This window comes from Bos javanicus, chromosome 5 (genome assembly GCF_032452875.1).
Source record: "Bos javanicus breed banteng chromosome 5, ARS-OSU_banteng_1.0, whole genome shotgun sequence".
Lineage (NCBI taxonomy): Eukaryota > Metazoa > Chordata > Mammalia > Artiodactyla > Bovidae > Bos > Bos javanicus.
In genome coordinates, this window is record NC_083872.1 from 37,439,552 (window position 1) to 37,466,874 (window position 27,323).

The following is a 27,323-nucleotide window of genomic DNA, read 5'->3' on the forward strand; positions in this document are numbered from 1 at the left end:
TATAGTCCATGGGGCTGCAAAGAGTTGGACACGACTGAGCGACTTTCACTCACATGATATAATTGTTTATATGTATGTATGCATGCATTATTAGGTATGAGATGAGCAGGGACAGAATATATCTTAGGTTTTGGAGGTGTGTGATTTTGATAGTTCTCATACATCATGAGCTCAGTATTCATTTAAAAAGTAGTTTTTATTACTGGATGTGTTTCTTTGTGTTATAAGGACTGTCTAGAAGTTAATCTTCCACAAATGTGGAAGTAGGCACCTGCCACTCTAATTTTTACAACAGACCTCATTCTCTTCTCCTTGCAAGCTACTCTCTAACTTTGTAGATATATTCTATATAATTAGATACATTTACATATCTAGATATATTATTCTATATATCTAGGCTTCCCAGGCGGAGAAGGCAATGGCACCCCACTCCAGTAGTCTTGCCTGGAAAATCCCATGGACGGAGGAGCCTGGTGGGCTGCAGTCCATGGGGTCGCTAAGAGTCGGACACGACTGAGCGACTTCACTTTCACTTTTCACTTTCCTGCATTGGAGAAGGAAATGGCAACCCACTCCAGTGTTCTTGCCTGGAGAATCCCAGGGACAGGAAGCCTGGTGGGCCACCGTCTATGGGGTTGCACAGTCAGACACGACTGAAGCGACTTAGCAGCAGCAGCAGGCTTCCCAGGTGGTGCTTGTGGTAAGAGCCCGCCTGCCATGCAGGAGATGTAAGAGATGCGTGCTGATCCCTGAGTCAGGAAGATCCCCTGGAGGAGGGTACTGCAATCCACTCCAGTATTCTTGCCTGGAGAATCCCATGGACAGAGGAGCCTGGCAGGCTATAGTCCATATGATCGCAAAGAGTTGAACACAACTGAAGTGACTTGGTACTCAGATACATATGTTTTATATTTCTTAGATTATCTTTGCCTTGTTTTCACATATTTATACTAAAAGTTAAGTATGAATATATTTGCTATATTTTTCTATTTTAAAAAATAATTTAAAACTAAATTTTGGGTTATTCACTCCCCATTCATTTTTTGCAGTTTTCAGCTACTCCTGTGCACATAAATCATACTGATGTCTAGAAACATAGACTATGCAAATAAAAGTAGTCCTGTTAATCCTTTAAATCAAGAGTAGCAGTGATTATGATGATAGCTGATATATTTGAGTGCCTATGTATCAAACACTACATTAAGGTTTAACATGATTATACTCATTTAATCTTTACAACAAACCTATGAAGACCTATTATTCCAATTTTATACATGAGGATAAATAATTTGCCCAAGTCTACACAACTTGTATTAACCCAAGTTTTAGTATTTTAGTTTCCCTTCTAAAATATGTGGAAAAAATAACAAACTAAGAATAGTTCTTAATAACAAATACAAGATACTGGCAATAATTACTAGGTTTCCTGCTTATATCTCCTTTTGCAAGTAATGTTGTCGTAGTCTGGGCATATTTTACAAAGTAAGTTAAAAATTGTTATTCTTCAAGACTTGGTGACTTGTGCAGCTTCTTGCACTTTCAAACACAGGGAGCCTGTGTCAAATTTGGGCTGTGCTAGTTTATTTTGTTAATATCTCTGCCCAGTTTTAGAGAGCCCTGAACGAGTGAATGAGTGAATCTAGGCATAAACTCTCAGCCAACTGCTTGGTACTATAAGGCTATCCATTCACTTTGATTTTTGTTAGTCTTGTTTATCTAATGGACATGCTTGAGCTTGATCTTTAATCATATGCAATGCTAATTTTTACAGATATGTCTTGTGGCTAAGATGTTCAACTTAGAATATATCCATCTTTAAGCTGGAAGGAGTTGTCATTTCTTCCTCCAGGGGATCTTCCAGACCTAGGAATTGAATCTGGGTCTCTTGCATTGCAGGCAGATTCTTTACCATCTGAGCTATAGGGAAGTCCCACCCATCTTTAAGCATGAAGCAGTTTGGGTGGTAATGGAGTCAATGAAAAAAGTGAAAAGTTAAAGTATTAGTCACTCAGTCATGTTTGACTCTTTGCTACTCCATGGGCAATAGCTTGCCAGGCTTCTCTGTCCATGGAATTCTCCAGGCAAGAATACTGGAGTGGGTATATTCTCTTCCCCAGGGGATCTTCCCAACTCAGGGATTGCACCCATGTCTCCTACATTGCAGGCACAGTCTTTATGGTCTGAGCCACCATGGGAACCCAATGGAGTCAATATTGTATTTCAAATACCCAGCACTGTAAATGAATAGTACACTGGAACTGAGCCACTAGGCAAATTGAAAATACTAGTGAAGGCAAGGGAACAGCACATATTCTTAAAAAGCAATGTGTACAGTTTAACTTATTTTGACAAAGGAGAAATACAAAATTGACTAAAAATTGCGCATACAGTATGAATTTTAAAATCTTAAAGACAATAATAATTCTCTCATTCTTTCTCAGAGGACTGTTAAAGAAAGAATATCTTTCTTTTTTTTTTTCATTCTTGCTTTGGTCTTGATTCTAACTAAGGAAAAGTTCTTTTGGGGGCGACTTTACCCAAGCAAGGCTTTTTGGCATTAGAGTCAGAAAGAGGGCATCTTTCATTTTTGTTAAGAATGTATTGGTGAGTGAACGCATTAGTTTGACTTTTTTCCAGTATTTTTAGATTCTTTAGTTAACTTCTATTTCTTTTTTTTAGGTACACATAATAGGAAAGACCTAAAACACAGTAGCTAATATGTCTGTTTATTTTATATTAAGAAATTTATAAATGAAAAATTTTACAGTAAGAAACTGGTTATTGTACATATGAAAATATTTTTTTTAATCAAAGGAATCATCATAGGAGAGAAGATAAATTTGTAAGCAAATGTTGAAGGATAGCAATAGTAAAAGCCATGGTGTTATGTTAAAAAGTAAAATGGAATGCTAACTTGATGACGAAATATGGAATATTGTAATGAGCATTTATTTTATATTTCTTATCCTAGATTAAAAGACTATATCAGTTGTAACTATTGTCTTTGGTGTCCAGCCAGTTCATATTGTCATCATTTTTCAGCAGCAATTCCAGTTGCAAGTTGTTATTTAAATGAGTGGCTAGATCTTGATGTGTGATACGTTTTCCACTGCTAAAATGGTTACAAAATCAAGTGCTTCCAATGATTATGTCATTATCATGCTTTATTTAACATCTATTAACTACAGGCACTATTCTAAGTATTTAACATATTTTTAGTCATTTAATTATCATATGGTAATTGAATAAGTGTCTGCTGCTTCAAAGCTTTAAAAAATTAAATAAAATTTATAATTTATATTGTTCTGGACTATTTTCTTTATTAGTACTGTTACCAGTTTAGACATTCATTACCTTTCCTACTAATAACCCTGCTGCTGCTGCTGCTGCTGCTAAGTCGCTTCAGTCATGTCTGACTCTCTGCGACCCCATAGACAGCCTCTTACCAGGCTCCTCTGTCCCTGGGATTCTCCAGGCAAGAATGCTGGAGTGGGTTGCCATTTCCTTCTCCAGTGCATGAAAGTGGAAAGTGAAAGTGAAGTCGCTCAGTTGTGTCCAACTCTTAGCGACCCCATGGATTGCAGCCCACCAGGCTCCTCTGTCCATGGGATTTTCCAGGCAAGAGTACTGGAGTGGGGTGCCATTGCCTTCTCCACTAATAACACTAACGTGGCCTAAAATTTCATTCTTCCTGTGGCCTTTTCCTTTTCCTGTCTTTTAAAAAATTGTTTGCTTATCCTATATTTTGGATTATTTTCTTCAGTAAAAGTATATGGTTTCAGCTACAGAAAATCATTCTGTTCTTTTTTTTTCTTTGCCTTATAAAACATCTGTGCAATATTAACAGTCAACTCTGCATTTATTTCTAAGTAGTAATGCCAAATGATACATGCTTTGGTGCTTTCTTTATGATTCTGCTATTCCCCATTTTGTTGAAATACAAATATGAAATTTTTCAGGTTTAGCAGAATTAGGTACCCTGTGCGATCCTTTACGGAGCTGCTCCATTAGTGAAGAAAATGGACTCAGTGCTGCCTTTACCATAGCCCATGAGCTTGGTCATGTGTAAGTACCTTCTGTCACCTCAGTAGTGTGCCTTCTACACAGCATTGCATGAATGTCTACAATTCTGTCTTCAACTGAGGAATTAGCATCTTTATATCTTTACAAAATATTAGTAGTGTAATTTTAACCCCTGAAATGCTAACTCTGGCTCTTTTGTGATCTATGTTAGGTCAGACAGGCTACACAGATCAACAGACTAAGCAAAGAACTAGAACTTTGGAACTCTTTTCTTTCATTTACTGTATTGGATTATATGACAAGCACTTCTGGCCTCTATCCCTTGTTATCCTATGCATGACCAGGTACTGTGCTCTACCGTCTTATGGGAGGGCCTGTAGGGTCCCCTGGTTCTAGGGAACTCCCCCAAATATTTCTAGTATCAATTCATTTCTTGCTCTTATTGCTCAGAGCCCCAACAGAGTATGTGGTCTGTGGGAATTTCTTAATCACTGAAATATTTTCTTAAAACTTTTTCTCCCAGATCTATAGTGGTTTTTTTTGGTAAACATTTGGAATTCTCCCATCTGTTCTTATATTATTAAAAATTCCGCTGGGGTTTTATGCTCTAAGAATGTGGAGGCCGTGATTTCCCGTGATACCTGTGAAGCTCCCATAGAAAGTCAGAAATCCCTAGAAATTCATCCTCTGAAAAATGATTCCCAATGTACCCACCGTACTCTTTTGATTTTTTGGTTATTTGCTAATAAGGAATTGAAGCTGGAGCTGCTTTGCTTGAACTCCATTGTCTTTTCCTGGTCATGCCTTGACATCCTTAGAGTATTCAACTGGAATAATTTCAGGCAGAGATAATTTTTATTAAACTATTTCCTCTTCAGTTCCCTGTAGCATAGTTATATCTCATGATCACCCACCAAATGCACACTCAGATTTGTATGTGTTTGCTGAAGTAGAGCAGGTTCAGCAGCATGCCCGAGGTATATCATGCATTGTGGTAACATCCTGAAGGCAGTGTTTGTTGGTTACCAAGGGTGTTAACTAGTACAGTGTTCTTGCAAAGGATACTACCTTTTATTTTCTTCCTGAGAAATTTTTTAGGTGTGTTTAGAATATCAGTAAGTAGTTTAATTAAAACACTGATATTAAGTACAAATTTTGACAGGTAAGGACTGAATCAAGTGGTTTCAATATCCCTTCTAGGGGATCCTCAAAAAATATGTAGAATCTGTTGCTGACCAGCTGATCATTTAATGTCATTGCCCTTGTAAAGATTTGATTGCTATTTGGAAATATTTTTACTATTCCAGTTCTATCAGTAATCGCTTTATGATTATAAACCAAAAAGAGCAGTTAAGCTGTTTCATGTGAAATAGGTGGAAAGCATAAAGTGATATGGAATTAAGAATTAAATAATTTTTTTTGTTTTTTAATTCTGTAGTGATAGTCAGTAGTCTGGAAGTTCCTGTGGTAGAGCCTTTACCTAATCTTTCCACACACATTGCCTCGGGTATGCATGTTGGAAATTATAATTGTTTTATGTGAATGCTGTGTTGATCTTGTGATGAGGTGAGCCAGAATCCAAAGAATTTGATTGTTGAAATTCACATACCAAAGCAACAGACTGTGCTACTGATCAGAGTTATAATCTACTATTTTTTAAACATCATGCACTTCTAAACATGAAGGTAACCCTAGCATTTTAGTACTTTATGAAGAGATCAAGAGTACAAATCCTGATATAATCAGATTGATCTACATTTTAGATTATATTATAAAATAAGAGATCTGTTTCTAATGTTGTATACATTTCATTATTCTTTTGTAAGTGTTTATTTTTATTTTTAGATTTAATGTTCCACACGATGATAGTTTTAAATGTAAGGAAACTGGAATTAAACATCAGTATCATGTCATGGCTCCAACTTTAAATTACCACACAAGTCCTTGGACCTGGTCAAAATGTAGTCAGAAATATATCACTGAATTCCTAGAGTAAGTGATTTCGTGTTACTTTAGTTACATAATTGAACATTTATTAGATTGTAAGTTTGAAATGTGTATTCTTTTAGAATAGTTCAATCTCTGTTGAGTTTTTTATTGCTTAAATTTAAGTTTGCTTCCACTGTACAAATGGATGTTTAAAGACAAAGAGTTTTATTATTTCATTCTTAACTATATTTTTTTTTGGTGGGGGATTTAAATTCAGAGCTTTTTTTTTTTTTTTAATTTGGGTTCCTGTTACGATAAAAACTCCTTCTTAGGGGGATGCTAAATGGGAATCAAAGCTTCCTTATGTATTAGAATATCTTCAGAAGCTGATATTAATATTTTGAGAGGAGTTTGAGTGGCTCAAGTTTGAGGTGTCCTTGAAGGACAGAGAATAGCTCAAGTCAAATTATGAATATTCCAAATAGTTCCCTAAAGAGATGTGGAGTGTCTGGGTTTACCTGTCCTTTGGAGGCTATTGCTAGCTCAGATTCAGATTGTTCTGGTCTTGCCTCTTCATCTCCTACATTTCTCTGCTTCCCAACTTATCCAAATGGTGTTTATATTCTAGTTACTGAAACTGGTTCTAAAAGCAAAGCCAAACTCTTTCCAGGTAATCTTTTGGTGTAAACACAATATTGTTTGATTTTTTTCTACTACATATTCTAATCACCAATTTATACAGTTTCACTTACCTATCTCTATGAGAACTATGGGAATGAATGAAACCATCTTTTGGAATATATATTTATAAATGTATCCCTTAGTTATGATTAGCAGTGATTATTTATCCTTGTATGGGAACTTGATTTAAAAGCACAGCACATAGTTGCTGATCTGTACATGGTGGCATATGGCTTTGTTCGATTGCTGACTGAAGCACTGATTAAAAATACCAGTAGGTATGCTTATTTTTGGAAGGGGTGATATGATTCTTGCCAATGGGTATTTTAAAAGGTACATGTTCATTTTTGGGGGGCAAAATTTATTATGCCCTCTAGCCAGTAAAAAATTCCCCCCAAAATATTTCTTCTAATTATTTCAAATTGAACAAATGGTTGCTTTTAACTGAATTGGAATGGCTGAACATTTTCACAGTTTTCTATATACTGTATATTACTTGACAAGCTAGGAGTAGCAAATACACATTTTTGCCACTATCTACTATTTTGCAAACTCCTTTAAAGATATTAAATCATGCATTTAATAGCAACTTGCAAGGCAACCATTTCTACTCTCAATTTGCAGATGAGAAGTCTTAGACCCAGGGAGACTAACTAACTTGTTCACACCATGCAATTCGGAAAGTGGTGACACCCAAATGCAAAGTCCCAAAGCTGGCATTCTTTACTCTGCATTTTATTCTTTTCCTAAGAAAATCTGTTTGAGACAGAGACAGCATAGCACTTTCTGAAATTCCTTTATTTTGTTGTCAACTATAAAGGAACTTTCTCAGATGATCTGAAAATGTTACTTTTTACATTTTGACAGATTGGACATTAGATATAGGGCATTCCTGTTGGATAGCAAAGCAGACCAAAAGTGTAGTGTGATCAACATAGGAATGCATGTTTTAAACATTATATTTGATGCATTTTTGTTTATTTTTCATTATTCTTTTAAAAAAATTTTACTTTTAAGGCAGTTGTGGGGATTAAATGAGAACAAACACATAGAATAAGTCCTTTATAAACTGTGAAGTTTTCTTATTGACTTTGGTGTGAGTTGGTTTTTAAATTATGAAAAAATACTGATGTTCTCTTTGAAAGTGCAGAGCTACAGAAAAATGTGGTAAAGAATCTTCTACTGAAATACATCCATGTGTATTCACAATATTTTGTTCCCTGTCGTTGTTGCAGTACCGGTCATGGGGAATGCCTCCTTGACAAACCAAATGGAAGAATATACGATCTATCTTCACAGCTTCCTGGATTAATGTATGATGTAAACAAGCAATGTGAGCTTATGTTTGGTCCTGGATCACAAGTGTGTCCATATTTAGTAAGGAAAATTATGTTCTTTTGTTTGAAAACTATCATAAAGTTGTAGTTAAGATATATTTCAAAATGTACTTTATTCTCTTAGACAGGTAGGGTTTTGAACTTATCTTGATTTTTAAATATTAGAAAAATTTGGTGTTTGTCAGAAAGAGGTTTTTAAAAAAGGGAAACTATAATTTATTGAATACTTACTATTCGCCAGGTGCTGTTTTAGATGGGCTTCCTTGGTGGCTCAGATGGTAAAGAATCTGCCTGCAATGTCGGAGACCCAGGTTCGATCCCTGGGTTGGGAAGATCCCCAAGGGAAAGGAATGCCTACCTACTCCAGTATTCTTGCCTGGAGAATCCTATGGACAGAGGAGCCTGGTAGATATAGTCTATGGGGTCGCAAAGAGTCACTCTTTGTTAGTCACAACTGAGTGACTAACTTTCACTTTCACTTTGTTAGATACTTAAAAATTATCTTTCAGTTCAGTTCAGTCGCTCAGTCATGTCCGACTCTTTGTGACCCCATGAATCACAGCACGCCAGGCCTCCCTGTCCATCACCAACTCCCGGAGTTCACCCAGACTCACGTCCATCGAGTCAGTGATGCCATCCAGCCATCTCATCCTTTGTCATCCCCTTCTCCTCCTGCCCCCAATCCCTCCCAGCATCAGAGTCTTTTCCAATGAGTCAACTCATCGCATGAGCTGGCCAAAGTGCTGGAGTTTCAGCTTTAGCATCATTCCTTCCAAAGAAATCCCAGGGCTGATCTCCTTTATAACGGACTGGTTGGATCTCCTCTCAGTCCAAGGGACTCTCAAGAGTCTTGTCCAACACCACAGTTCAAAAGCATCAATTCTTCGGTGCTCAGCCTTCTTCACAGTCCAACTCTCACATCCATACATGACCAGTGGAAAAACCATAGCCTTGACTAGACGGACTTTGTTGGCAAAGTGATGTCTCTGCTTTTGAATATGCTATCTAGGTTGGTCATAACTTTCCTTCCAAGGAGTAAGCGTCTTTTAATTCCATGGCTGCAGTCACCATCTGCAGTGATTTTGGAGCCCAAAAAAATAAAGTCTGACACTGTTTCCACTGTTTCCCCATCCATTTCCCATGCAGTGATGGGACCGGATGCCATGATCATCATTTTCTGAATGTTGAGCTGTAAGCCAACTTTTTCACTCTCCACTTTCACTTTCATCAAGAGGCTTTTTAGTTCCTCTTCACTTTCGGCCGTAAGGGTGGTGTCATCTGCATCTCTCACAAAATCCTATGAAATATCCTCAGTCAGAAAACAGAGTCACATACAGGTTAATGAAAATTAAAACATTCAAATAGTTATTTTCAAATGATGTTGTTTTGTGGGTGGGAGAGATAATACAAGTGCTTTGATAATGAATTGTATTAAAGACCCCAAGAATTTCATAGACTGTATTTTACTTTATACAGATTTGAATCCAAAGGAATGAAATTTGAAGCCTATTGTTTAGTTTTCTTTAATCATTACTTTATAATTGGTTTCAAGGATTTTTTCATAGGTTCAGTTCAGTTCAGTTCAGTCGCTTAGTCATGTCTGACTCTTTGCGACCCCATGAAATGCAGCCTGCCAGGCCTCCCTGTCCATCACCAACTCCTGAAGTCCACCCAAACCCATGTCCATTGAGTCAGCGATGCCATCCAACCATCTCATCCTCTGTTGTAGCCTTTTCCTCCTGCCATCAATCTTTCCCATAATCAGGGTCTTTTCAAATGAGTCAGCTCTTTGCATCAGTTGGCCAAAGTATTGGAGTTTCAGCTTCACCATCAGTCCCTCCAATGAACACCTAGGACTGATCTCCTTTAGGATGGACTGGTTGGATCTCCTCACAGTCCAAGGGACTCTCAAGAGTCTTCTCCAACACCACAGTTCAAAAGCATCAATTCTTCGGCACTCAGCTTTCTTCACAGTCCAACTCTCACATCCATACATGACCACTGGAAAAACCATAGCCTTGACTAGATGGACCTTTGTTAGCAAAGTAATGTCTCTGCTTTTTAATATGCTGTCTAGATTGGTCATAACTTTCCTTCCAAGGAGTAAGCATCTTTTAATTTCATGGCTGCAGTCACCATCTGCAGTGATTTTGGAGCACTGTTTCCCTATCTATTTGCCATGAAGTGATGGGACCGGATGCCATGACCTTTGTTTTCTGAATGTTGAGCTTTAAGCCACCTTTTTCGTGCTCCTCTTTAACTCTCATCAAGAGGCTCTTTAGTTTTTCTTCACTTTCTGCCATAAGGGTGGTGCCATCTGCATATCTGAGGTTATTGATATTTCTCCTGGCAATCTTGATTCCAGCTGGTGCTTCCTCCAGCCCAGCATTTCTCATGATGTACTCTGCATAGAAGTTAAATAAGCAGGGTGACAATAGCAGTCTTGACGTACTCCTTTTCCTATTTGGAACCAGTCTGTTGTTCCATGTCCAGTTCTAACTGTTGCTTCCTGACCTGCATACAGATTTCTCAGGAGGCAGTTCAGGTGGTCTGGTGGTCCTATCTCTTGAAGAATTTTCCACAGTTTCTTGTGATCCACACAGTCAAAGGCTTTGGCATAGTCAATAAAGCAGAAATAGATGTTTTTCTGGAACTCTCTTGCTTTTTCGATGATCCAACAGATGTTGGCAAATTGATCTGTGGTTCCTCTCTGCCTTTTCTAAAACCACCTTGAGCATCCAGAAGTTCATGATTCATGTATTGCTGAAGCCTGGCTTGGAGAATTTTGAGCATTACTTTACTAGTGTGTGAGATGAGTGCAATAGTGTGGTACTTTGAGCATTCTTTGGCATTGCCTTTCTTTGGGACTGGAATGAACACTGACCTCTGAAAAAGTTGAGTTGACATTTTTATTGACTCTGTAGCCAAGATTTTGTCTTCTTTTGGGGGTAAATTTAGGATTTAGTTCTAATAAATGTCAATACTTTGGTGAATCCATGCCTTGCTTTCCCAAGCAGAATACTCATTTCATTTTCTTCAATCCCGTGCAGACCTTTGCCAAATTGCTTACTATACTGCTAGATTGTGAAGATCATTGAACCAGGAATCTCACCTTGTTCATTCATTTAAATAAAGATATACTCCAAGGATTTAGTTCAGATCTGTCGTATAATAGGAGCCAAAAAAACAAATGTTTACTGACTGTTGAATGAGTGAATACATGAATGATTTATGAATGAATGAATGGATGTATGAATAAATGAAAGGTACTTAACAGTGAGCACAGGGACATGTAAAGCATACTGCATATAGTGAATATTATTCCTAAAATCTTAAATTTATTTTTTATTTTTTTATTTATTTTGTATGAAACGAGATGCCAGTCCAGGTTCGATGCACGATACTGGATGCTTGGGGCTAGTGCACTGGGACGACCCAGAGGGATGGTATGGGGAGAGAGGAGGGAGGAGGGTTCAGGATGGGGAACACATGTATACCTGTGGCAGATTCATTTTGATATTTGGCAAAACTAATACAATTTATAAAGTTTAAAAATAAAATTAAAAAAAATCTTAAATTTAAAATGACAATTATTTATGTCTTTAAATATCCACTCTGAAGAGGGGAAGATTTACGTCAATTATTTTTTATAAAAAATACATTTTTTTTTCATACTGACTTGGATACTGAATGAACTTTGAATTTAAATCCAAAGAAAGAAAGGGATTATCTTGGGCATAGCTCCTGTGAGCCTCTGTGGATTTTCATATCTTGTGAAAACTTCAGAACCCTATGTTCAAAAATTGAAAGTATGCATTATATTTACAAAATAGGAAACCAAGATACATTATACAGTTTTTCTATGCACATTATTCATACATTCCACTGTTGGATCAAAAGGACTTTTGGAAACTCCTTGTGAATAACATTTAACAACAAAAAATCCCTTAGAAAAATGTCTTGCAAAGAGAGAAAAGTATCTCAGTAATTTTGAATGCTTCACTCCAAGTCCTCTCTTCCATTGTTCAGTGTTTGATGATAATCCAATTTTTAAAAAACTAAATGTTGCCATTTTATGTGTTTAGAGGAAAATTGATGACCAAGACTGACTTAGTAAAGGTTATTATGTGTATCTGTGTTAGTTGTTCAGTTGTGTCTGACTCTTTGCAACTCCACGGACTGTAGCCCATCAGGTTCCTCTGTCCATGGAATTTGCCAGGCAAGAATACTGGAGTGGGTAGCCATTCCCTTCTCCAGGGGATCTTTCTGACTCAGGGATCGAACCCAGGTCTCCTGCATTGCAGCCAGATTCTTTACTGTCTGAGCCACCAGTGAAGCCCTAGTAAAAGATTATTACTGATTATTTCCAGCTCTGACCATGAAACCAGGAAGTATCTAGGATCAATGTATAAATCAATGCATGATACTGAATTGATCTGGTTGTTGTAGTGTTATTTTTACTCTTGCTTGCCTGCCTTTTATTACTTTGCAGAAACAATGCAGGCGTCTCTGGTGTACCAGTGCAGAAGGAGTTCACAAGGGCTGTCGCACTCAACACATGCCACTGGCAGATGGAACAAACTGTGGTCCTGGGATGGTAGGTTTTCTCGAAGGGTGAGTTTTGTATCAAGAGATTATCCAAGGATGTGATTGCTCTGTGTTTCAGCACTCTTCATTATTCACCGTCATATTTTCTTCTGCTAGTTGAATTAATGTTTTTGCTGTATTTGTTTAATGTATGTTTTCAAGTGAACTAGAATTTCAATTTTATCCTTCTTTCAAGATAAAGCAGATGGATATTATAGTTACATAATTACATGGACATTTACTTATGTAAGCATATTATAGTCTTGTTATTAAAAATGTGTCTAGCCATAAGTATTTCAGAAAATATCTGAAATACTCCCAAATTTAAGGATTTACCATTGTATACATTTCTCCTAAAAATTCAGATAAATATAAATGAAAGTTTTAAGTTTCTTCAGAACTGTATTGGTTTTAGTGTTTTAAAATACATTGTATCTCTAAGACAAACTGTCAATCATACTGCATCTTTTCCATTCTAGCATCAGTGATAAACTTATGTAAATCTGCCAACATGATGTGAAGTGACTGGGTTCACCATGATAATGAAATGTGATCTATTACCTATATTGATTTGTGGATATTGAACAATCAGATCAGATCAGTCGCTTAGTTGTGTCCGACTCTTTGTGACCCCATGAATTGCAGCACGCCAGGCCTCCACATCCCCCTTAGTCAAGTGTGTGATCCTTTTAATGTATTGTTGAATTCAGTTTGCTAATATTTTGTTGAAGGTTTTTGCATCTATGTTCATCAGTGACACTGGTCTGTAATTTTCCTTCTTGTGATACCTTTGTCTGGTTTCATTATCAGGGTGATGCTGGCTTTGTAGAATGAATTCCAGAGCATTCCTTCCTCTGTAATTTTTTGGAATAGTTTGAGAAGAATGGGCTTCCCTGGTGGCTCAGCTGGTAAAGAGTCTGCCTGCAATGCGGGAGACCTGGGTTCGATCCCTGGGTTGGGAAATCCCCTGGGGAAGGGAAAGGTTATCCACTCCAGTATTCTAGCCTAGAGAATTCCACGAACTTGTATAGTCCATGGGGTCACAAAGAGTCAGACATGAGTGAGTGACTTTCACACTTCCAGAAAAATAGGTGTTACTCTTCTCTAAATGTTTGTTAGAATTCACTTGGGAAACCATCTGGTTCTGGACTTTCAAGAGTTGGGAGTTTTTAAAATTATTGTTTCAGTTTCATTACTAGTGAAGTTCATAAACTGGTATTTTTACATTTTCTTCCTGATTCAATAAGGTAAAATTGTACATTTCTAGGAATTTATCCATTTCTTCCAGGTTGTCCATTTTATTGGCATGTAAGTGTTCATCGTAATCTCCTAGGATCCTTTGTGTTTCTGTGGTGTCAATTGTAACTTCTTTTTCATTTTTTATTTGATTGATTTGCTGCTGCTTAGTCGCTTCAGTCATGTCCGACTCTGTGAGACCCTATTGACTGCAGCCTGCCAGGCTCCTCTGTCCATGGGATTTCCTAGGCAAAAATACTGGAGCAGGTTGCCATGCCCTCCTTCAGGGGATCTTCCTGACCCACGGATTGAACCAGCCTGCTGATAGCCTCCTGATGGGTGGTCCAGGTCTTTACACAGCTGGCTATGGAGCCATGGTGTTCCCAGGAATGGTGTCTGTGGGGTCCAGGGAATCCAGGTGCTTGTCCCTGCCCACTAGTGGCTGAATCTGGCCTCAGAGCTAGTAGTTGCCCATGGCGAATGGAGCTGGGTTCTGGGGTCCCTGTGTACCTGGGATGTCCTGGAGCTGGTGTTAGTTTCCTGGTGGGTAGGCTAAGGCCCAGGAAGCCCTAAGACTGATCGGATCTACTGGTGGCTGAACCTGGTCTGGGTTCCTGACTTCAGGGCCCTGCTGGTCCCAGAGTCAGTGTGGGCCAGCAGGTGGTATGGCTGGAGCCCAGGGGTTACAAGCGCTGGTACCTGCCCCCTGTTGGATGGAGTCTTCTTTGATGGCTGGCTGCAAATCTCTTGGAACTTTGGGGTTAGTGATGATCCACTGGTGGTTGGGGCTGGGTCCTGGGCCCTCTGGTGGTCAAGACCAGCTTTTGGAGTGGCTGGGGTCTCAGTAGGTCCTATGGCAACTGGATGGCTAGAAGATGGGTCTGTGTTCCCTCCCAGGTAATTGCTTGCCATGGGGTGACCCAAAGTATGTGCCAGCAAGCTAGTGAGTGGGGCCAGGTCCCGATGCTAATAAGCTAGCAGGAGTGAAAGTGGTGCTTGCCAGTACCAGTGTCCTCGTGGTGGGATGAGCTCCCTAAAATGCCTTCTGTCAGCTTCTGTGTTACCAGGGTGAGGCCCAGATGCTTTCTTTCTTTTTGGGAAGCTCTCCAAAATCAGCAAATGGGTCTGACCCAGGCTTCTTTCAAATTTCTGCTTCCTCTCTAAGTCTTGAAGCATGTGATATTTTGTGTATGTGTGTGCCTTTTAAGAGTGGAGTCTCTGTTTCCTACATTTTTCTGACTTTCCTGAAAGTAAGCCTTGCTGGCACTCAAAGCCAAACACTGTGAGGCTCGTGATCCTGGTGCAGGACTCCCAGGCTGGGGAGCCTGCTGTGAGGTTTAGACCTCTGGGTCCTTGGGAGAACCTTTGTAATTCTAATCATTCTTTCGATTGTGGGTTGCCTACCCAGGGGTGTGGGTCTTAACTACACTATGTTCCCTCCTACCCAACTTGTTGTGGTTCCTTCGTTATATCTTTAGTTATAGTCTTTTCTTCTGGTCTTCAGGTCACTCTCATTGATAGTTGCTCTATAAATAGTTGTAATTTTTGTGTGTCCTTAGGAGGAGGTGAGCTCAGGGCCCACTATCTTTGCCCCATCTCCTGTCTGTTCTTTATTTTAAAGTAAATGAAACTATCTAGTATACTCTCTCTTGGCTAGGAGCTAGTGGGTCAAGCTTCTTTTGTTCAACATGATGGTTTTGAATTTTATTCATATCATTGTGTGCATCAATACGTCTTCCTTTATGTTGCAGTTTAATTCAGCTGTGCCATAATTTGTTTACCATATTTCTGTTGATAGATAGTTGGGTCATTTCAAGTTTGGGGCTTTTATGTATAAAGCCACTGTGAGCATCCTTATATAAATCTTCTTGTGGCCATATGTTTGTATTTCTCTAGAGTAAATTGTTAGGTTATAGGGTAGGAGTGTGTTTAACTTCATAAGAAAGTACCAAACTATTTTCCAAAGTACGTGAACCATTTTAGACTCACCAACCAATATAAGAAAGTTTGAATTGTTCTGTATTCCCTGCCAATTTATTTTGTTAGCCTTAACAAACTTTTAGCCATTCTAGAGGGTACGAAATAAAATTTAATTCTTATTTTGGCTTGTATTATCTTAATTATTATCAATTTTGAGCATCTTTTTTTTTTTTATTAGCTCACTTAACTATTTCCCCAATGAGACAGTATGAAGAGTATGGGTTTGTTGAAGTCGAGGTAAATATGGTGAGATACCAAGACCTACTTTAAAACCCATGTAGATTAAAAGTAGAGGTGACATTTGGCATAAAATGTAAATCATGCTAGGTATAAATTCCCTTTAAAAAAATTAACTGAAAATAGTGAGTCCCTATACATTAGCCATATTGAGTATTAAGAGGTCCTATTATTCAAGGAAAGTTTAAACAAATATCCTATAATTTTTCCTTTAGTTCTTTTATCTTGTGACTATCTTACGTGGGTGATGTCTGTTAAATGCTTTTCGTAGAAAATCTATTTGCATGTAGACATGCTAAACCCATCTGACAATGAGTTAATTTTACTGCACAATGAACAACATAGCATTCTTTTTCATGGTCTGTTCCTTCAGAAACAAATAAATAAAAAGGAAATGTGCCAGGATTATTTAAACATTTCTGGAAGATGCCCACAAAATTTACATGCACACAGTATATTTTATTTTGAGATTTTGTTTTTGTTCACTTCTAGTATGGCTTTCTCATATTAAATGATTTGTTCTAATGGAGTGCACAAAGCATTTTTTTTTTCTGATAATAATCTTGGTTATAGGATTAATTCATTCAACAAAAATTTGTCAAGGGCTTCCTACATGTCAGATACTATTCTAGGTGCTCAGAATATATCAGTGAACAAAAGAGGAATGATCCCTGCCCCTGTCCTGGAGCTTATATTCTAGTTGGATACTGCAGTATTATGAACAATATAATGGCACCATGAATAAGAGAAATAGAGCAGAAAAGGGATTAGATGTTGTGTGATAAGAGAGGGCAGATTTGCAATTTAAAATATGATGGTAAGGGTGATCTTATGGGAAGTTGCCTAATGAGCTGTTTTAAAGGAAGTGAGGGAGTTTGCTATGAGGACATCGCAGGGGAGTTGAGCTCCAGGCAAAGGGAATAGCCAGACTTCTAAATCTGGAATTTTCCTAGAGTGTTCAGGGAAGAGCAAAGATGACATTTCGACTGGAGTGGAATGAAGAGAAAGAGAGAGAGAGAGAGAGAAAGAGAGAGAGAGAGAGAGAGAGAGAGAGAGAGAGAGAGAGAGAGAGAGGTGTGTGGGAATTACTAGAAAAACTTTCAGGTGTTATGAGAATTTTGTGTTACTCAGAGTGAGATAATTGAAAGACTTGACAGAGGAGTCACCTAATTTGACTTAATTTTTAAACTATGTTAAAAAAGGATCATGGCTGTTCTGACAACTTTTGAGACTAAACTCTAAGGGCCAAGAGTAGACAAGGAGGAGATGTACTCAGGGAGCTGTTGGAGTAAAATAGATGTTGGCGGCTCAAATCAGGTGATGATTAAAAGTCAACTTTATATATGTTTTTAAAGGAACTAGAGCATTTGCTAATGTATTAGCTATGGAATATTAGAGGAGGAAGAGATAAGATGACTATGTATTTGGCTAATAACTGAGATCCACTCAGCAGATTTTGAGGGGGCAGGTTCAACTTTGGATATGCTATCCTTGAAGTGGCTATTAGACATTGAAACAAAAATGAGGAAGCAGCTGTCCATTGAGTTTGGAGTTCAGGAAAGAGATCTGGACTGGGAGTGACTGATGAAACAGATGACTAGAGGACCATGGTCTGAGCCCAGAGACATTAAGAGATTAGAAATAAGAAGAAGTTGCAGAGAGAAATCATTAACGAGAAAAGAAAACCAAGAGTGGGTAGAGTCCTGGAAACCAAGAGAAGAAAAAGTGTATCAAATAAGAAGAATGATTAGCTATGTCACATGCTATGTCATATAAGGCAAAGAAGGCAGAGACTGAGAACTAGCCACTGGTCATGGTGTCCTGGAGGCCACTGGTGATGTACACACAAGCAGGTTCATGGAAAGTGGGATGTGAAAGCCTCTGGCTACAGTCAGGTAATGGCACCCCACTCCAGTACTCTTGCCTGGAAAATCCCATGGATGGAGGAGCCTGGTAGGCTGCAGTCCATGGGGTCATGAAGAGTCGGACATGACTGAGGGACTTCATTTTCACTTTTCACTTTCATGCATTGGAGAAGGAAATGGCAATCCACTCCAGTGTTCTTGCCTGGAGAATCCCAGGGACGGGGGAGCCTGGTGGGCTGCTGTCTCTGGGGTTGCACAGAGTCAGACACAACTGAAGTGACTTAGCAGCAGTGGCAGCACAGTCGGGTAATGAGAGAGAAGAGGTGGAGAGAGTTAGACCACGAACAAAGACAACTCTTTGAAGGAAAAATAGGACAATAACTGGTGAAGGAAATGAGATCTAATATTTTTGTTTCAAAAGAATGAGTGGAGTACTTCTCAAACTATCTCTCGTAAAGGACTAGTATTCTTTTTAAAATATTTCTGGTCATTTATAAACATGCTATTGTACAAAATGGTAAAAATGAAATGAAGAAAGACATTCCAAGTGTGAGCCAATTTTTCCTATGGAAAACAACATGGTGGTTCCTCAAAAAGATTAAAAATAGAAACATGTGACCTAACACAAAAATTTCTGGGTATATATCCAAAAGAATTGCATTATTCACAATAGCTGAGAAGTAGAAGCAATCCGTGTCCATCTGTGGATATATGGATAAAGAAAATGTGATATATACATACAATGGAATATTTTTCAATTGTTAGAGGAATGAAATTCTGACACATGCTGGAACATGGATTAACTTTGAGGACATATTGCTAAGTGAAATAAGCCAGTCCTAGAAAGACAAATTGGCTTCCCAGGTGGCGCTAGTGGTAAAAAACCTGCCTGCTAATGCAGGAGACTTAGGAGACAGGGTTTGATCCGTGGTTTGAGAAAAATCCCCTGGAGAAGGGCATAGCAACCCACTCCAGTATTCTTGCCTGGAGAATCCCATGGATAGAGGAGCCTGGCGGGCTACAGTCTGTAGGGTCGCACAGAGCCGGACGTGACTGAAATGACTTAGCACGTGTGCAGAAAGACAAATACTGTATGATTTCAGTTATATGAGATATACAGAGCAGTCGAATTCATAGAAGCAGTAGAGTGGTGGTTGCCAGGTTTAATGGGTGCAGCGTTTCCATTTGGGAAGATAAAGAGCTCTATGTGATGGTTGCACAGCAATGTGAATGTTCTTAATGCCACTGAACTCTACACTTAGAAATGGCTAAAAGAGTACATTTTGTTGTGTGAATTTCACCACAATTAAAAATAGAACAGGGCTTCTCTGGTGGTCCAGTGGTTAAGAATCCTCCTGCCAATGCAGGGGCATAGTTTGATCCCTGGTCAGGAAAGAATCCACATGCCGTAGGGCAACTGAGCCTGCTTGCCTAGACCCTGTGCTCTACAACAAGAAAGTCACTGCAATGAGAAGCCCACACACTGCAACAAAGAGTAGACCCTGCTTACCACAACCAGAGAATGGCCATGACCAGCAACAAAGACCCAGCACAGCCGAAAATAAATGAATAAATAAATATTAAAAAATAAAACATAAGCTGATTTTATAATTATTAACTTTAATGAACAAAATTAATCAGTCAAAATCTTCTAAGTCTTCTGAAAGTTTCTAAATGCTTACTTTCATCTTCTGTACTCATTTTCTCCCAGTTGACAGTGACTAGTTCAAAGACCAGCATCTGTGCATGGACTACAGTTTGATTAGCTCTCATATAGTGGCAACTGGAACAGTGATGATGTAGGAGAGATGGGAGAATTGCTGAAGTGGTGAGAAGAGATGAGATTAGGTGCACGATGGAGGGACTGATTTTGGATTTTTCATATCTACTAATGGGCAGGAAGGCTGCGTACTGGGCAGAAGGGATGGTGGGAGATTTTGGGTGTTGGGTGGGTGGAAGAGGTTGTGGGACATTTTGGACACATTCTTTTGTAGATTTCTACTTTCTTGATGAAAACAAGAAACAAAGTGATCTTTGAGACTTTGAGTAAGATAGAGTAGAAAGTTAGCCAAAAGAGTAGGAGAGTGATAGATACCTTTGCATAAAAGGTAGAAACATGGTTATATACCATATTAATCAAATATTTGTTTGCTTCTTTTTCAAAAACACTTTCCATTATTAAGTTTTCCCCATAGGTATAGGTCTTCCCTCTCCAGTGAGACTTCAGCTCTCATAAGCACAGTAGATTTCCTGTTCTTTTTTGCATTCTGTTGATTTGTTTACAGTTACTCAGTATATACTCAGCAAATATTCACAAAATGGTATCAAATGTAATTTCATTTCTGAATTGATAACATTCTGCTTAAAGTTGTATGCATTTTCTTCTACTGGTCTTTCTGCTGTTGTTATTATTACTGTGATGTCCTAACTAGATAACACGCGAATCATTTCTTTTTGTGTCATTTTCATAGCATTGCCACCATGGGCTATGTGTAAATAAAGAAATGGAAACACGTCCTGTAGATGGCGATTGGGGACCATGGGGACCTTACAGTTCTTGTTCAAGAACATGTGGAGGTGGAATCAAAAGCACAAGCAGGCTCTGTAATCGCCCCGAGTATGTCTTTTTTATGTCACTGTAAATTAAGATTATCTCAAGGCACCAGAAAGTAAACATCAGTTTCATTCACTTCTAAAACTGGAGGTCAGTCTGTAAGTTTCTGAGATTCAGAAAACTTCTGGAATACTTTAAGCCATATTACTCTCTATCTTGGTAGATTCAGACCTTAAAAAAAAAAAAAAGTAAAATACTTTTAAGAATTTGAGTTAAGACAGCCATTTTCTTTCTTTTTTGATTTAGTGTAAATTTGAGAAATAGTTGCAAATAACGACAGTAATATAATGGCATTTTTACTTTTACTGTGCTTTTGTTGAAAGAGCCTGGCCCCTTTCAACTGTGCTTTGGTTTTCCTGGGTAAAATAGGTAGTTTTGTTACCGGTTCTTACTGTTTGGTATAATTTGTCATGTCATATTTTCTTTTTCTTATTTTCATCTTATAGTTGCTTCAGTGTCTTTAGCTTGAATAAGTACTGAAGCACAGATCCTGCTCACCAAACTATTTAAAAGAATTTAGGCATTCCATAAAAAATTTTAAAAATGGCTCTCTTATTATAGATATAAATAAAGAATTTTTAATGCAGAAATATGACATTGTATGAATAGAGTATGACTTAGTTTATTTGAATTTTAAAATAGTTGAATTATGCTGAAAGTCTTCATATAAGTTTTTAATCTTCCAACATAAATTGAAATGGCATTGGATGTCTATAGATTGATAGCATGAAATTCTTTGAACTGAGTGATATGTAGGATATACACAACAAAGAGTCATATATACTTCTTTTTAATTTTAACATGGTGTCATCTTCGTTTATGATCATCTTGGGCTCACTCTATATGTCTCCCTGCCTCCAAAATGAATAAACAAATCCCCACCATTAGTTCCTTGTTAGTTAATCTAGTTGTGAATAAGACATCATTTCTGCCCTCCGGGCCACAATGTCCATGTTCAAATGGATTTTCTATAGTTCCTTAACCACAGAGTTGCTTCCCAATCATGTTACGTACTTCTGTTAAAAACAAAAAGTGTTAGTGGGACATCAGTGGTTTTCCAGATCCTGGAAAGGGATGGAACAGTTTTAGAATGAAATGGCAGAAATAACCTTGTACTGATGTGCTTTAAACTGTAATGAATTTGACTAGGCCAAGAAACGGAGGCAAGTACTGTGTGGGCCGCAGGATGAAATTTCGATCATGTAACACTGATTCATGTCCAAAAGGCAAGCAAGACTTCCGTGAGAAGCAGTGCTCTGATTTTGATGGTAAACATTTCAACATCAATGGTCTCTCCCCTAACGTGAGGTGGCTTCCAAAGTACAGTGGGAGTAAGTAATTAGAATGTTTTTTTGCTGTGAACAGTTTTGAGACAAAGGAACACACAGCTGTGTTCGTGTCCACCCAAATTTGACTTTTTCTTACAGTTGCTGTAAAAGATCGTTGTAAACTCTATTGTCGGGTGGCTGGAACCACTAGCTTCTACCAACTGAAGGACAGGGTTGCCGATGGTACTCCTTGTGGAACTGAAACAAATGACATCTGTGTTCAAGGCCTGTGTCGGGTAAGTAAAATTACTGCATTTAAAATGACTTTCAGAATACTGTTTTCCTTCTATTTTTCTAGCCAGATATTACTTCTGCAACTTGATATACGTTCTTATGAATTTCAGTGCAGCATCCTTTGTTGCTACCCTGCTGTCTATAGGAACATGGTTAGGAGCTATTTTTTGCCGTCAGGAGTGACTCACGAAGCAGTAAGATGAGTTTGCTGGTTTTGTTTTGCTTATGGTGCTCAAAATCAAGATGAGGGATGAAGTCAACTTCCTAAGATGTCTCAGGACCCAAGGAATGCAAAGTCCTTTCGCTAGTTTGAACGTGACCTTCTTTGGCGACACTTTTTCCCTCTGTGTTGGAAGTGGTGATATCCTCCCACCCTCTTTCCATTCTCCTACTTATATGCATTTGACAAACTTTTACCAAATTTCTATTTGGGCTCCCCTGGTGGCACTAGTGGTAAAGAATCTATCTTCTAATGCAGGAGACACAGAGACACAGCTTTGATCCCTGGGTCAGGAATATCCCTTGGAGGATGAAATCGCAACTCACTCCAGTACTCTTGCCTGAAGAATCCCATGGACAGAGGAGCCTGGATGGCTACAGTCCTCGGGGTTGAAAAGAGTCAGATATGACTGAGTGCACACACGACTGAGTACACACACACACACTCTGAATGCAACATACTGTTCTAGTCACTGAGATGAAAGGATAGAAAAGAACACCCGCCTCTGACATGGTGACAGATCTGTGGGGGAGATGGGTGCACACACAGGGCTGTGGGCTTATCTGCAAGGTGGCATGTGGACATTGTAGATGGTGTGTCTTAGTCTATGGGGAAGTGGGTAAAGGATTTGGGGAGGCTCATGCAGGGTGTGAGTCTGGATCTAATTATTAGGATAAGAAAGTTTTAGGAAGGTGAAGAAGTAAGGGACCAAGGTTGGAGGTGGCCACCAGCTGATGGTTGTTAGGTGAAAGTGTTTTCCGAAGTCCTTGAAGATCCAAGGATTTGGAGTTAAGCAAGAGGGGTGATTTGATTTGCATGTTAAAATCTTCAGAATGTACTGAGTTGTTAGGAAACTGGAGTTAGGTAGGCCATTTAGCAGGGCTTCCCAGGTGGTGCTAGTAGTAAAGAGCTGGCCTGCCAATGCAGGAGATATAAGAGATGTGGGTTCGATCCCTGGGTTGGGAAGATTCCCTGGAGGAGAGCATGGCAACCCACCCTGGTATTCTTTCCTAGAGAATTCCATGGACAAAGGAGTTTGGCAAGCTGCAGTCCAAAGGATTGCACAGAGTTGGGCATAACTGAAGTGACTTAGCACACATGCACTCAGGCAGGATTTTAGGTGAGAGCAGATGAGCCCCTGAATGAAAGCATGTAAATTGCAGATGGCAATCCTAAAAATGGATGGTGAGTTTGAGAACTAGGATAGTGAATATTGTCTAAAGAATATAAGTATCATCTTGTGAACTCATTCCTTAAGTGGAACTTAATAGGACCAATTCTTCTCCCTATAACCAAACATCTGTTATTACCTAGGTGATAAAGGCCTTGCACCCAAAGGGCTAATGAGATGTTTAGAGAAGCTGAAAATAACTTACAGATTGGAAATAGCTTTCAACTTCCCTGATAGTTCAATTGGTAAAGGATCTGCCTGCAGTGCAGAAGACCCAGGCTTGATTCCTGGGTCAGGAAGATCCTCTGGAGAGGGATAGGCTACCCACTCCAGTATTCTTGGGCTTCCCTTGTGGCTCAGCTGGTAAAGAATCCACCTACAATGTGGGTAGACCTGGGTTCGATCCCTGGGTTGGAAGATCCCCTGGAGAAGGGAAAGGCTACCCATTCCAGTATTCTGGCCTGGAGAATTCCACGGGCTAGTCCATGGGGTTGCAAAGAGTTGGACATGACTGAGCGACTTTCACTTCACTTTATTTGACTTTTAAATGTGAGAAAAGGGCACTTGGTGCCTGAAAACTTGTTTTATCTAAGTTAAACCCAGAGAGTCAGATATAATGAGAAAATATGACATATGTCTGAACATAAAGATGCATATTACTTTCAGAAAATATCTGGATGAAATTTTCATTTTGGAAATATTTACCTTGTAAATACAAGTCATAAGGCCTATGAATTTTTCTTATTCTCCTGGTCACTAAATTTAAAAGAGTGTTCCAAAGAACTAAGTGTTACTGCAGTGTATGCAGAGGGCACCATCTGTATGGAAAAGAGCTGCATTTGTTCTTTCAAAGCCTTGGGTCAAACTGTGTACTCTCACCTTTATTTATTTACTCATTTGTTTCTGAAATACTTTATTATGATGGATATTAATTTTAAGGAAGTAAGTTATTTCTTTCAGATATGCTCAGTTTATCCCCAGAGTTCTAAGGTCATAAGTTAAAAAAAAAAAAAGTAAATCATCAACGACCTCTTTTTGAAGTTAGTGTAGTGTGTTACTTTTTGTCCCATTTGAATCACATGTCCTTAAAGAATTACTCTCAAATAATCGAAATAGGAATCACTGTCAATATTTATTACAATGTGGATTCTTAGTTTTTAACCTCCAGGAATTTTTAAGAACATCTAAGAATCTATCTTTAAATCCCACACCAGGTGATTTTGATGCAGGAAGTATGTAGATGATCCTTTAAAAAACTGCTTTTTCAACCATGTGAACAGCTGTGTGAAAATACCGGTGTACATATAACAAGATCATTAGATATTCTGAAAAAATCCTGTTGTATTGAATTTCCTGTTAATTGAAAGAATATTTTTGGAAAGAACTTTGTAAAGCCCCGTTAGTGGTTTGCTGGTCATTTTAATAATCTTGACTGTAATTATTATATTTTGAAGCAAGCTGGCTGTGATCATGTGTTAAACTCCAAGGCCAGGAGAGACAAGTGTGGTGTGTGTGGTGGGGATAACTCCTCCTGCAGAACAATGGCAGGTGTCTTCAACAGTGCACATTATGGTGAGCTTTGCATTTCTTTCCAGTTTTCTCTTTGGATATAATAATGGGACTATATCATTAAGGAATAATAGTGTTGGTTTGTTATTGTTTATTCTGTATTTTAGTTCAAAATGATTAATTAAATCTTGTACAAGTTGTATGATTGAATTAATGAATTTACCTGCTTAAGACAAGTTTAATTCTTAAAAAAAGTTTAGGTGCATTTATTAGAATAAATCCAGTACAATTTGACAATGATGTGTAAATAGTCCCCCTGTCGTACCAGTTAATGAAGTGTTTTTACTGCTGCTTCTGCAATCTATATTGTATATGTTTATAATCTTTCCAGGAAGTTTGCTTTCAATTATTTTTAATCATCTGAACCACATGCTTTCTGTGTGATCTGGCCTATCTGTTGTTTTTTTTTTTTTTACTCTTTTTTTAAATTAATTTACTTATTTTATTTTTATTTTCTATCTGTTGTTTTTTATTGATGATATATTGAAACTGATTGAAGGTGAAGGATGAAGCCGTTAACTTAAATGTTAATTTGGAATTATCATTACATTTGATTTTTCAGTAAGTCTGGATTACAGATATAATTGATATTTGGCCATGGCTTCATTTTTCTTGAAAATTTTTATGAGAATATATCAGATATTTTCCATTAAATTTTCTGAGAAATGTTTTTTATTTTATGGTAATAAAATAAACCCATTAAAACTTTCTTTGCAAAATAAATGATGTATGTTTTACAGTTTTATTGTTCAGCTTCAAATTGTATTCACTTGTTTTTGAACAGAGTTGTTTAAGGTAGTAAGAATTGATTCAGTTAAAACAGAGTCATTTAGATCACTATATTTGTATGAAAAGTGTAGAACATTTACTACTCTGGTCATGCTTATGCATCTAAGTTACTAGATGATTTGACATTATTTTTCTAGTTGTTATGATTCTTTATTTCTTGGAAACCGTATATATTTGATCCCTTTTTATCATCAGTGGCACACATTTATCAAAATCCGGTCTGTATTCACTGAAAAGTAATTTTGCTATATAAAGCCGAATGCACAAAATTAGAATTTAACCTTGCAAAATTGTGCTATGAATTAATCAGTTTGCAAATGGAAAAAGATTAAATTCATGTGCAGGTTCTGAACAGCATTTGTCACATTACTGCCCCCTAGTGTTAGCTTTCATCTTGTCACATTTGCAATGCCTTGGAATACTTGAAAAGCATAGCAAAGACATAAATAGTGGAGCTGGTAGGAACATTTTGTAGTGAAAAAGAATCATGAGTCAAATTGTTTCTGTAGGCTTATAATCTACAACCAGTATGCATTTAATGTATACAGAATAACCATACCATTTATCACCTTATATTTAAATGTGATATCTTAAAGAGATATAAATAAATAAGGCTGCTCTGAAAACACAAGATAATCTCATATGAGGCTTAACCTCTTTTAAAACTTCCTCTTCTAAAGTTAATTTCATATTTATAAAATTTAATGTATATGAAAAATTTCAACTCTTTTTGTTTTTATATTAAATGAAAGAGGAAAATCCTAGTAAGAGAAAGGAAAACCTTAGAATAATATCACTAGAGCAGAATTAATTGTTGACTTAAAACCTGAGAGTATTTGGAAAACGATGTGACATGAGTGGTTTTAGTGCAGGAAAAATGTTTCTTGTTTAATGTATATTTGTATATGTAATGTAATGTATATTTGATATAGTGTTTCCTCATATTTTGAGAAGTGCCAGTGTTATTGAATTTGGTCTCATAAAACATTTCTCTAGAGTAAACTTTTTACTTTTCTCTTGACAATTTGTTAGTAGACTTTAAAAAATAATGTAAAATTTGGGGGATAGCTATGGAGATTCCTGCTTACACTGGAACCTAAAAGCTTAAGAAAAATATTTCTCTTTAATGTTCACTATTTTGCTGTTCACTGAGTCTGTGTAAACATCTAGCAATGGTCAACTATTTTTATATCTCCTGGATTTGTGAATAGCACTTGGAATCCTGTATTTTTCCCCATTAGGAAGTATAAAATGTAACAGTATTGGTCACATTTAAAAATTAATGCGTGTGTTAAGTAGTTCAGGAGCTAAATTACTAGATTCATTTTTATTCTATATTCAGAATTTTAAAAGTAAGAGAAATTAGGAAGTGCACCTTAAGAATCCCAAACTCTGTATTTCTAGACAACAACCACTTTTTGTTAATCCTTAGTAATTTGTATAAGACATTGATTCAAAAAGAATAAGCACATATCATCTTTCAGAGATAAAATGAAATTAATTCTGACTATACTATTCAGATT

General features: G+C 37.7%; 1 protein-coding gene across 3 annotated transcripts in view; it reads left to right on the forward strand.

The window, feature by feature from the left end:
- The window catches only part of ADAMTS20 (ADAM metallopeptidase with thrombospondin type 1 motif 20), a 218,501-nt gene that overhangs the window by 76,239 nt on the left and 114,939 nt on the right, over positions 1 to 27,323 (forward strand). For 2 of the 3 annotated variants that reach the window (XM_061416399.1, XM_061416400.1), the window contains exons 8-15: positions 3,960 to 4,065; positions 5,869 to 6,015; positions 7,869 to 8,010; positions 12,463 to 12,567; positions 20,347 to 20,492; positions 21,639 to 21,820; positions 21,917 to 22,053; positions 24,897 to 25,014. In XM_061416399.1, the coding sequence (XP_061272383.1) occupies positions 3,960 to 4,065; positions 5,869 to 6,015; positions 7,869 to 8,010; positions 12,463 to 12,567; positions 20,347 to 20,492; positions 21,639 to 21,820; positions 21,917 to 22,053; positions 24,897 to 25,014 (1,083 nt within the window). Of the gene's footprint in view, positions 1 to 3,959; positions 4,066 to 4,096; positions 4,368 to 5,868; positions 6,016 to 7,868; positions 8,011 to 12,462; positions 12,568 to 20,346; positions 20,493 to 21,638; positions 21,821 to 21,916; positions 22,054 to 24,896; positions 25,015 to 27,323 lie in introns of those variants that run through there. The other variant, XM_061416401.1, reaches the window with a different exon arrangement.